At 40.3% G+C, this 12595-nt stretch overlaps 1 protein-coding gene across 2 annotated transcripts in view; it reads right to left on the reverse strand.

Moving 5' to 3' along the window:
- Window positions 1-1092: 1092 nt before the first annotated feature.
- Window positions 1093-12595, reverse strand: part of LOC101166036 (fibroblast growth factor 14) — a 69564-nt gene continuing 58061 nt past the window's right edge. For both annotated transcript variants that reach the window (XM_023966232.2, XM_023966235.2), the window contains exons 4-5: window positions 6441-6639; window positions 1093-6372 (exon numbers count right to left, since the gene is read on the reverse strand). In XM_023966232.2, coding sequence (XP_023822000.1) covers window positions 6224-6372; window positions 6441-6639 — 348 coding nt within the window. In that variant the 3' untranslated portion in view covers window positions 1093-6223. The remainder of the gene's footprint in view (window positions 6373-6440; window positions 6640-12595) is intronic.

The raw sequence follows: 12595 nt of genomic DNA on the forward strand, positions 1-12595 counted from the left end.
TCCTCATTATGTCTTCTTCCAGTCAACATGGACGTCACTGAAGAAGGTCGCTTGAGTCTGAATGAAGAGTTTAGAAAATAAATGTAAATCCTGAGATTCGGCGAGTACTTTTAGTGGTTCGTTGTCCAAAGGCACCCTCTTGTGTGAGCAGAAGGATGTTTAGATGGATGGATGTGATGCAGAACCTAACCTTTATCTGGCTAACATCCAGGAAAGCAAGGATCCAGGCCGCTGGAGAGGCTTTCAAATATCAGCAGCTGAACTGTGATGAATCCACGGAGCTGTCTGTGGTGCTGAAGTGGTAGAGGGACATTTTTTGTGTGTTTTTCTTTCAGTTTCTCCTTCATTTTGAGGAAATAAAGAAAGCCACTTCAAAAATAATGTCAACTATTTTCAAAATAATAAAAATAGAAGAAAAATCGTTAGGTTAATCAAAGGTAAATATTATAAAACTCAAAAGAATACGCGGACAGAAGCAAAAACTTATATCATCTGCCTGTTTCCAATATTAAAAAAGACAATTTATCAAAATAAAAAGGACTTTGATGTTTAAAAATAATATTAACGGAAAAACAGAACAACTTTTATGGAAAAACGTAAAAAAGTAGTCGTTTCCTGGTTTCTTCTCACGAAGGCTAGCTGATGATAAATGTCATTTTATCCTTTGAATACCGTGTTTTTGCATAAAAAATATTAATAATATACACTTTCATTCAAAAAAGAATAAATGGATACAAACCCGAAAAATATGAAACCTCTTTTCAAAAATTCTGTAAATAATAAATCACGTTTTAAATAATATATCATAGCTTTAATTGTGCAGACACATATAATTGAGGACTATATTTTGTATTCTTAGAGAAAATAATCAATATTAAACACAAATGATGCACAAAATATAACAAGAAACTTCAATGTGCTATTTTAAATGAATGAAAACATTTATATTAAGTAAAATCAATAAAAAAATTTTAGTTTTGGTTATTTCTTTTTTTATTTGATAAAAAAAAAGTTGTTTTTATATTTCCAACTTGAACGTCCATGTTTTTAATTTAGCCGAACTCGACAGTAACAGAGGGATCCAGTCATGTCTCCTTTCTATAAACCTTTTATTCAATATTTTCAATATTTTCTGTGTGTATACAATATATTAGACACAAACTGTACAGTGCAGACAAACTCAGTTTGCATAATAGATAGGTAAAGGTAACTGTACATTTACTGACAGACAGATTCAGAGTTGGCACCAGTCACGTTTGGCTTTCAGCTCATGGTTGGCGTGGTTTGCAGAGAGCGTCCAGCAGGCCGCTGCCGTGGGTCTGAATCCTTTTTAGAACATGTACCAGCGTTTCAGAAACATGTTTCCACAGTGGCGAGACAGACATACCCTGTTTCACAGACACCTAGTTTAGTTTTCTAGAAGGGCGCAGACGTTAAAAGGATGAAAACAAGATTTTTTTAATATTGTTTTTTTTAACCCAGAACCTAGAATCATCATCATCATCTGGTGGCTTTAAAATGAAAAACCAAAAGGTTTCATAAAATCTGTAATTGTCAAACGAAGACCCAGAGGGGCACAAATAATAATAAGGCTGTCATGCATCTTCATAGCTCATAATTCTTTCCAGCCCTCGGCCAACGGAGTGAAATATTAATGCGGCAAGTGTTTCCTGTCAGACATGCGTTTGTTTTAAAGCGTCTCTTTGATTTAATTCCAGTATCGGATCTTTTATTGAAATTAGTCGGTAAAAAAGAGTGAAAGAATTTTTGTTTTATTTTAACCATGCAACATGGTGGGAGGGGGGGGGGGGGGGGGGGACTGCCGGTTCCACGCCTGCGCGCTTACACAACAAGCGAGAAAGCAGAAGTCGGCGGCGGCGGTTGGAGTGAACAGAAGATTGGGGATCAAAGGATAATTGAAGCGCGGGGGGGAGGGTCCGCGTGGGGAGGGGCAGACGGAAACAGCTGGGAGGAGGGAGCGGCCTCTGGACACCAGAGCCTTTTGAAAGGGGAAGAACTTAAAAAGGAAGACAAAAAACCTGAGGGAGACGAGCTACATCACGAGTGCTAACCATTACATGCTCCTGCGGCTCTGAAGTGCAGCGCCGCCGCTGCTGCTGCTGCTGCTGCTGCTGCTGCCGCCGCTGCTGCTGCTGCTGCTGCTGCTGCTGCTGCCGCTGCTGCTGCTGCTGCTGCTGGGGTCAGGTCATAAAAGCTTTGCTGTTGTCATTTCGTGCCTCCTGACTTCTGATTTCCGAGCGGCATGGCGTGCGACCTGTGAGTGGGACTCGAACGCGGCCCGGCTTGTTGCGACTGCTACTGAAATCGGCTCCCCCTCATCCGCCGTGAGAGATGTTTCAGAAAGGCAGCGTCTCGGTAGGGAGGAATCTCTCTCTCCCCTTCTGGAGACGCCGGCGGTGATTGCGCGTTGTTGCCGGAACCAGAAGCTGTGAAGTCTTTGGTCCACAGCCAGGAACAAGAAAAACACCTCCACTCGTGTTTTTTTTCATTATAATTATGCCGTTTTTAGTCCGAATCAATAAAACTGTGTCACTTTGTATGATATAATTAGAAATTCCCCTCAGAGTTGTGGGCGGGGTTAGTTCCTTCCCGTTGCTGAGAGCTCTCTGTTTACACTCTCTCCCACTAGCTTAAAGCCCCTCACACCCCTAACCTAGCATTAGCGCTGCAAGAAAAATGGCGAGCAAAACAAAGACGTACATGGATCGAGCAGGGAGCTTTCTAAGATCTTTTTCTTCCAAGTGCTTTTTTTTGTCTGCTCCTGATTCACATTGACTTGAATTACGAAATCCTCCGAAACAGGCCGGGACTTGATCAGCTCGAACTATGGGGTGCAGGTACAACATCAGTATGTGTTGTAAGTTTTCATGTTGGAGGCTCTTCCTGACATTACTCCCTGCAATTAACCGGGCTTGGGACAGGCACAATCTTTTTTTTTTGCACTTCATCCGTCCATCCTGGCCTTTTATTTTGTCTTTATTTGATTTGATTTGATTTTTGTATTTTGATGTTTTTTTGTGTTTAAAAAAAAAGTTATTTTATTGTTTTCCGTAACCTTTTCCTTCTTTTAAGTTAGGTTTGGAGGGGCCCCCTTATATCCGGCCCTGTTCAGAAATGCAATTTAAAGCTTAATTTATGAGAAAAAAATGCTACAAAAACATGTTGAACAAACAAAACAAAAACACAATTTTTATCAGAGTGGATCTTTGGAAAAATGCGGTGAACCTGACAAACGAATGGAAGCAGGTTCCCGAAAAAAACTCTGGAAAACCCAAAAAGGGGCTGTCGCATACCTGATTGTCAGGGTTTCCTTCTTTATTGTTTTTTTTTTTTTTAACTCTACGTGAGACACAGTAAAAACAGACACAGCCACGTTTCTTTGATGTGACACGACCACGAAACCAGACTGCTTCCAACCCGCCTGTTAAGCAGAGGCACTCGGATAAAATCTCTTCTTTTTTCTCTAATAATGCACATTTTACAATCTGACATTCTGTTTCTATTTCCTCTCAAAATCCTCTAACAAGCGCACAACATGAGGGGGGGGGGGGATGTGGTGCACGAAAAAACAAATCTCTCAGGGTCAATCAGGAGGCGGTGCAGCCGTGCAGCCTCCACCTGCTGCACCGCTCGCTGCATGCCTGTTCCTGCAGCTCCTGCAGCTCCTGCTGCTGCTGCTTTGATGCGACAGGGCCGCTTTGTCTTTGTGGTTGAGGCAACACGGGTCATTAATCCTCAGCGTCGAGCTGCGTGTTTTCTGCCTCTGATTCGGTGCCTAAATTGGAATTCAAAGCTAAAGAGAAGCACAGTGTCTGTTGTCGTCGCTTAACAGCAGACGTCCTCCTGAGAAAATGAATTTTCATGTGCGTCCGCTTCGTTGTCACTCACTCTAATTTGGAGTTTGGGATCACGGATATCTTCCCAGCCTCGCCACGGACCGCCGCAGCTCCTTTTGGAGGAGTTAATTGGCGCCTGCTCTGGCGGTCAAACAAAGACGAGTAAACAGAGTCTGATCCCAGAACCGATTGAAGCTTTCACAGTGAGAGGAGAGTTCAATGCTTGTGATTTTCAGTCAGGACTGGAATCATTTTGTGCTGTTTCTTTTTCTTTTTTCACTACTTTTAATATCACTTCTTTAATTAAATATTATTGTTTTTCATCTTTACTTTACATTTTTGGAACTGGATGTCCGCCCATCAAAGGCCACCAGCCTCCGATTTAAAGCCACTGTGTGGAAAACTTTGAGAAGATGCTTTTTTTTTTGTTTCCAATAAAACTTTAAAACTAACTAACATTAAAATCTAATTAAAAATTACTTTGATTTTTATATAAATTATTTTACCAATCACTGGCTTCTTCTTAACCTCCCAAATTTGTGTGTTTTTAAATCATTTTAGTCCTGTTTTGTATTTAAAAAAAGGTTTTCCCTATATATTTTGATTTATGTGATGACATGTAAAGGGATAATAGTATGTATTAACCAAATAAAGATGGCAAATTAATTAAAAAAACTCTAAATTTCTTCTATAACCCCAGTTGTGGATTTTCACCAATTTAAAAAAAAATACTAATACTACAGTTGTTTTTGTTTTTTCCATTTTTAAACATTTAAGTCCAGATCTTCTTCAAAGGTTATGACATTTTTCAGCCACCAGATGGCTCTGTTCCTCCTTGGTCTGAAGCCTCGAAGCTTCGAATCTTTTGAAGCCCAATTGGAGGAAAAGTCTCAGCACCTCATGAAGGTTCTGTTCAGTTAACCATTGAGAAATGTTCATCATTTAAAAAATAAAATAACTATCAGGAAGGGTTTGGTATTTGGTGAAACTAAGAGACCGATGTGATGTTTTATTTTAAAAAAAATTTTATTTTCCTGTTTAGGCAAAGGCAATAACTTTAAAATAAAATGATTTTCATTTCTGTCTGGAAAAAAAAATGTTGTCCGTGATGTAAATCGTAAAAATGGAACCGAAAAGGTTATTAGTGAGATTCAAAGAGAATTCCAATAATATATATATATATATATATATATATATATATATATATATATATATATATATATATATATATATATATATATATATATATATATATATATATATTTTTAGCTTGAATGAGTTCTGTTAACCCTATGGTGGGTTATAATTCGCAAATGATTGCAAACTGACCTTTATTTTTTTTATTTTTTAGGTATTGTCCGATCTGCAACGGAAACCAAACTTTGACTTTCTCTTTGGTACATTAATAAAATTAAAATAAAAAAACATTTCATCTCAACATTTTGTAAACATGATTCGAATCTCTAACTTGTTGTGCAATTCAAAGTCAGATCGACCATTTTCAGTCCGCCTAAATGTTTTAAATAAGGTGATAATTTCTGGATTTGTTTTTCAACAAAACTTCACCTACAACCTCTTTAGCTGTTTGGTCAGAGATGCTTCGGTTCTGCACACAGTGGCTTCAGCGTCCCTTACCCTGTTCACTAACATTTCTGCTTTTCAAGTACTTGGGAAAGGCATCTAGAAAAAGGACGGGGAACGCCGTTTCTCCTTTTTAAACTCTATGATATCTGCTACTCTGTAAACCCTGGACTGCTACCGCGCTGATCGGACACCAGCGCACCCTTTTCTGCTGCTACAGGTCTGGAGGAATGATCCCGGAGGATGCAAACGCGTTTCTCTTCTGGTTCTCGCCTCCTTTTCAGGTGTTGTTGCATGTAGAACACTCCGAGTCTTAATTGATTAATGACTGCGCGCTCTGAATCAGCAGAACTGAACATCTGCTGAGGCTTTTTTTTTCTTTCTTGAATATTCTGCACGAAGAGTTTTTTGGCTCCATGAAGAAATCAAACAGTCCTATCAGGGTTTTTTTTTTTCTTTTCTTTTTTCTTTAAAAAAAAAAAAAACAAGGCCTTATTCTGATGGATTGTCAGAAAAAATAAATGACAGTGTGTGAGGATGGCATTGCTTCACTCTCAAGTTTCTCCATCCATCTTCTCAGTTCCCAAACATCAGTCTGTCTTCTTCCCCCCAGAGCCCAACCAGCACAGACGGCGGGGGGGAACGAGGGGCCCCAGCGCTGTCCAATCAGAGCGTGCCGCTGTTTGTTTTACCTGTTGTTGCAGTTTTTGTCTAGTGAGCGCGCAGCAGTGGGGCAAGGCTGTGTTTGTGGCTTCGGCCGCAGGCGGGCGGGTGGGCGGGCGGGGTTATGTCCCCCCCTTGTCGGGTTTGCTGACTGGTTTCCCTCCGTTCATGACCACCGGCTCACAGGTTGTGCTTTTGGAAGGCGGGACCCCTGCGAGCTTAGGCACCGCCTCCCCTACGTCGTGCAACGACGGCTCTCGGTACATGGCAACTGAAGGGATGAAACGACACGCATGAGTAAATCACATCAAACACACACACACAAAAATGAAAGGTTACCTTCTATGGGTTTAGGCAGGAAGTGTGCAGCTGGTTTGGTCTTTTTGACCCTGTTGCCCTTCATAGCCTGGCCCTCCTTGTTCAGGCCCAGAAACCAGGCCCGGCCCGATTCCTTCTGCCTGTACAGCATGGAGCTGTAGATCACATAGTAGTTCTCAAACACCGACTCTTTAAACTTGCACTCTGCTGTAAACAGCTCCTGCAAACACACAAAAACAGAAACCCATCTGACAATTTTCCTCAGCCTGGCGTCTGTGGGAGGTCATTTTCTACTAGAATTATCATCAGAGCCAGAGTTTCAGAAAAATAAAGAAAAATCAGTATTTTTGTCGGAAAAACATTTAAAAAAATGCAAAAATAACAGAACAATTAGGTTCAGATGGAGCTCAGTATTGACTTTTTTTATTTCAACAGACCCAAATGTGTGTTAGATTCACAATAGCAATCGTCTTAAAGTAAAAATCTGCCTAATTTCCAAATATGATTTCACACTCCGACCTCTCTGAGAATGAATAATTTTGATTTACTTTCCTTTTTGGAACAGTTCTCTGCACGCTTGGTTGTTTCCGTCATTCACCCGGGGAAATTCATAAGTGTGTCTGCCTGCAATTGTGACGGAATCTGAAGTATTTCTGACTCATTTTAATAAAACAAAAAAAAATGAAAAGTTGCTGCTGTTCAACACCTTTGCAGGTGACTTTTATTCTCTGGAAGGAATCTATGTTTATGCAAAACCAATTTCTACAAAACACAAAACGTTTTTTCATATATTTATAAATGCTTGCAGAGGCAACAAAGAAGGAATAGTTGCAACTGGTTTGGACAGCTTTACTGTTACTTTATTTAATATTTTTTATTTTAATATAGATTTAATTATTTCAAACTGACAAACAATAAACATCATGAACGGAAGCATAACGATAAAAGACAAAAGAGTCCAAGCCCCTCCCCCTAAACTAACGCATGACAAATTCAAACCAAAAACATTTTAAAACGCTATAAAAAAAACAAAAAAAAACTATAAAATACCATTATGCTGACAAAATAAAACAACATGGGACACAAATGTAAGAACACATTTGGTCTAAACAAAACAAATACACAAAAACGTTAGCATTATGCCCTGATGAGGACAGAAATGTATAGATGAGTTTGACCAGCTCTTTTTAAAATGTCTCTATTGTTTTAATCACTGAAAGACTTTAAACCTTTTTACACTTAAAAACAATCAAACCTTAAACTTTGTCCTAAAGTAGCAGGAAGTCGATACTCGATTTAGAAACGGGGTGATGTGAGGTCATCACTTCAGAAGCGGATCTAATCTGTTGAGTTTAAAAGTAAGAAAAAAATCATGTTTACAGAACATTGAAAATACTTTTTTTTGTTATTTTCATGCTCTCAATTAAAACAAACAAACAAACATTTCAATTTCATCATTTTTTTAATGATGGGAAAATTACAAAGAAAACCTGCAGGAAATCTCTTTTTTTTTTCTGACATCCCTTCGAAGCTAAAGTGATAATTTTCTCTTTAATTTATCTGCTCCAGACTTTTGAACTTTTTCAATTACAGCTTTGATCGTCTGGGATCCTGATTAAAAAAAAGAAGAAAAAGAAAAAAAGAAGCCGTCTGCTCGCTTTCCAGTTCAGAAAAGAACTTCTCCATGTTTGGAAACAAATTACTGGGGGTTACTGCAGGCTATCGGAAGAAGAAAATTAATGCCGCAAACTCTACGTTTCTGTTTTTAGGACGGTTCAAGGACTGAAAAAAAATGAACTGGAGAGGCTTGTGATGATGCTCACATTTTATTTTAAATTAGGAATTTAAAAGGAGCTTATGAGGAACAGGATGCAGAATCATGAAAAGTATCTGTGCTAGAAAGAAATCCGCCCACAGATGATTCTAAGACGCGCTTCTGCTCATAAAAGAGGGTTAAGACAAAGCCATAACACAAATCAGAGTCTGGTGACGCAAATTCAGCTCAAACTTTTGTTGTTGGCAAGAATAGAAATACCGCCAGCCTTGATAGTCAAGAAGAGTCTGTTCACTGTGGAGCTCTGCTGTGAAATGTTGCTGCTATTTTACCTCAAAACAATCAACATCTGGGCTGATTTGTGGTCAGGAAACGCAGACGGGAAAGGTCAACTTTCCGTCTGCTTTCACACTGCACTTCCGGGAGAGGATCTGTGTGGAAACGTCACATCAGCTAGTCCCACCCATGTTTTTAGAAGCACCGGTGGGACCGGTGACGCACAGCTGCTCCTGTGGCCAACTCAAGGGACGCCATGAAAATGGACCGTACCATTGTTGCGCGTGTGGTAAGTGTGTCGTGAAGTCTTTGAAAGGCAAACCTACGTTATTGACGTGCAGGTGATGCTGTCGCACGGTGTTCTTAAGCATCGTTAGTAAAGGTGCGAGTACTGGCGCCAACTGTATGCAAATGCTACACGCGTGGGGTGTGCACGTGATACGTACTGTAAGTGCCTGTAGGATGCCCACATGAAACAGCTCTAATAGGCACCTTGCGTCCATAGGATGTATTCTTTTTGGGGGTGGGGTGAATCAAAAATGAAAACAATCCATACGACGCGCCTGCATCTCACCTACTTCACTCTTATTCTTGCGTGTTGAATACGTGTTTGGTGGGATCTGTCGCCTGCAGCATGCCTTTAGAAAAACGTTACAACTTAGACTTGCAAATACGACACAATACACCTAACATGCGAACGACAATGGTACGTTCCATTTTTGACCAGCCTCAAGGGAACTGCTCTCCCCTAATTTAGATGCGTCTCGAACCAACCGCTACTCTCTCCAACCCTCTACTTCACACGTGTCGAACTCAAGGCCCGCAGGCCAAATATGGCACGAGAGCATAAAAGCTTTTAATTTCTTCAAATAAAAGTTAAAAATCAGTGTGTATTTGAATACATCTAGAAGGAATTGGACTTTAAATGTCGGTTTAAGCGACTATACATTAGGACTTAAACACTGTCCATCTGATCTAATTTAAAAGGATTTATGCTGGAGTAACAAGCAAACATATGTTTTCTACGCAACTGCAATTGTCACATTACAAAGTTATAATAAATAAATAATGAGTTATTAACATTAAGGAGTAGTTTTTCATTACATTTAGTTTCATGTATAAGTTATATCTGGCCTTTTGAGGACAACCACTATGCTGATGTGGGCCTAAGTGAAAATGAGTTTGACACCCCTGATCTACTTTGGGTAGAGCAGTGGGTACTATGGGTACCCAAACGGGGTGCATGCCACTATACTTTGCTTGCTTCCCTAGCCCTCTGGCTCCTCCATATCGCTACAATTGTTGGGCCATTTCAAGCTGTAGTGGTGTCCGAAAGTGCTCTTGCAGGACTTTTCAAATTATAAACCGTAGGTTGTGTTTTTTTCCAAGCAGCTACGCGCTAACATAGATAACCGATATCGTCATTAGGCGGTACTAACTTCCGGATTGGAAGACACTATTTTTTTCTATATCTCCCCGCTTGGGGGGCTAAATATCAACATCCACATAGCTGAGTTAATTTGTATTTAATTATCTGAATTTCATCAGATTTACTTAAAACTTATTGTCTGAACTAAGTTTATTATTTCGTTTATATTTAACTGATCTAATTGTGAGAAACTGGTTGACATAACTCTTAAGTAAATACAACTTTTCATTTGTTAAGCTGCATTCACACAACAACTTTCGCCGAGCAGCGAATTTGCTGCTTGACGCCCGTCCAAAAATGTGTTCATAAAGTTGATGTCGCAGCCGCTGGTGGGAGGAGCTAATGTCAAATGTTTTTGGCATGATCGCTACATGGAGCGGTATCTGTGTTTATCTCAATGCATGGAAGGGCGTGTTTAGAGATTGGGTCTATTTATTTTGAAGAGCTCTTCAAAAATCGCTAATCCCATCTCCATGTCTGGTTCATGAGATCATTCAGAGATTCTCCCAGTACGGAGAGGTTCACACCTACTGTGGGAGCTGAATGACAACCACTTCTGCAGTGTTTGCGTCTCTCTGTGACCCGGTTTGCTGTCCAATTTTAACCCGAGAGGGGAAAAATAGAAATAAGAATAAAACTAGAAGATATTTTTTTGCTATCGTCTTGATGAAAGTAAGATAAATATCACAATGTTCAGGAGGCCCTGGGCAGGCTGACTGGCTCCCTGGCTCTCTGTCCAGGTTTTACCCGCCCTCACCTGACAGTAGCCGGAACAAACTCTGGCATCCCCGTCACCCCAAAAGTGAAGGATTGGAGGTTCAGGACGAGAAGCCTCGCATCGCTCCGCCATGTCAGCTTTGTACTCCACTCGCCAACCGAGTCACTGAAAAGGGTCACGTGTCCCAAACTGAACTCGACAGTTCTTGAAAACATCTTATTTTAGGCAACATTTCTTAAGAAAAAAAGTTGTTTTTACTTTAATATTTTGAAGCAGAAGTTTCAAAAGACAGACTTGACCTGTTAGAAAACTGGAAACTTTGTTGTAATCATTTAAAACAGAACAAATGCATTTAACAACAGGACAGAAGTTTGTAAGTAAACATACGTCTATGTCTAATTTATCCTATAATAAATAACTAGTCCTTAAAATAAGGAGAAAATAGAAATTAGGATGTTTTTTTCCTGCTCAAAATAGGATATATTTGGGGGTCACATACATAAACTTTTTTTTCTTTAAATATGTAATACTCTTTTATATTATAGCAACATACCTAAATATGAGTGTAAATAGTGAATTTCAAGATTTTTGTCCTAGAAGGAAAACTTTTTTTGGGAAATCTCACCAAGAAATCTACTAGTTCGAGATTCTTTTTACTTACATCAATGAAAAATATCTAGATTTCTATATAAACTGTTGAAAAGGATATTTTTTTTTCAGTGTGAGAGTTCTAAACCCAGGGTTCTCTGAGGTTGGCCGGTTAGTTCTGTAAAAGTTATTGAGAACTTCCGGTTGTTCTAACTTGATTCTGTCAAAATCAATAAATCCCATCGTGTTATCACCCACAAACACCACTGTTATGGTCAAACGAGAAGCCCTAACCGTCACGCGCCAGCTGTAATGTGGAAAATAAGACGTCTGCGGGAGAAATAAAAGAAATTGAGTCGCTCCACGACTCCTATATGACGGAGACGACTCCTGCCTTCCCAAACAAACAAAATCCCCAGGTTCCTCCATCACAGATCGGGGAAGTGTTGGTCTAGACCGCCTCTTATTGGTTCTTATGGGCCTCTTGCCAGAGCCACAGACACATTGTCATTCAGCTCAGGTCTGTCGGTCCGAGTCTCATAGCAACATGAGGAAGAGAGGCGACACTGTAGCCGTGGCAACCAACCAGCACTGCGAGGGAGGGGTCAATGGGTGTGTGTGTGTGCATGAGCGAAAGGGCTGTGAGAGTGAGAGGACGCATAAACACTCGCATTGGTGATTTAACACAACAGTAATGTGCCGTATCCCATGCTCCGCCACATCCACTCATGCTAACGAAGCGGCGACACACTTCAAAGGTTGAGGCGGCGCACAAACGCACACTTGTGGCTCTGGGGGAAGAATGGACGGAGGGGAGGGGCAGGGATGGGAAATTTGACTAAATCATTGGATGACAGCAAGACAAGACGGTAAATAATGACAGGGACACCCAAACACGCCTCGGTTCATCAAATGTGTTTATTTTAGGTTGATATAGTTTTGTTGTAATGCATAAAATTAGCATTATTCTATACTTAATTATTGATATGCTTAAAAGGTGCACTCTTAGCTGTCCCACAAGACTCTTATTAATGCTGGTCAGTGTGGCCATGCATCATTTAAGACTGCTTTTAGAATAAAAGAACTCTGATGTCTCGTCGGAGACAGAAACATGTCTCCCGGAGCAAACTCGGAGAGAATGAGTGACCTGCAGGAGCGAGTCGAGATGAAAATCTCGCAGCTTTACAGGTGAGTCACTTCCAGAGTGCTGCCGTGGCTCGATGTGCTTCTGTCGACATTTCTAAATAGCTATGCTCGCAAGCTGCCCACAGAAAGGAGAAGAGGAAAGAATGAAAGAAATTGAGGAGGTGCATGTGTGTGTGTGGGGGGGTTGAAAATTGGGACATGAAGGAGGAGAGGGGACAGAGAATAAATCACCAAGTGAGGAGGAT

This window comes from Oryzias latipes, chromosome 2, assembly GCF_053564925.1.
Source record: "Oryzias latipes strain Hd-rR chromosome 2, Olatipes_Hd-rR_3.1".
NCBI classification, from domain to species: Eukaryota; Metazoa; Chordata; class Actinopteri; order Beloniformes; family Adrianichthyidae; genus Oryzias; species Oryzias latipes.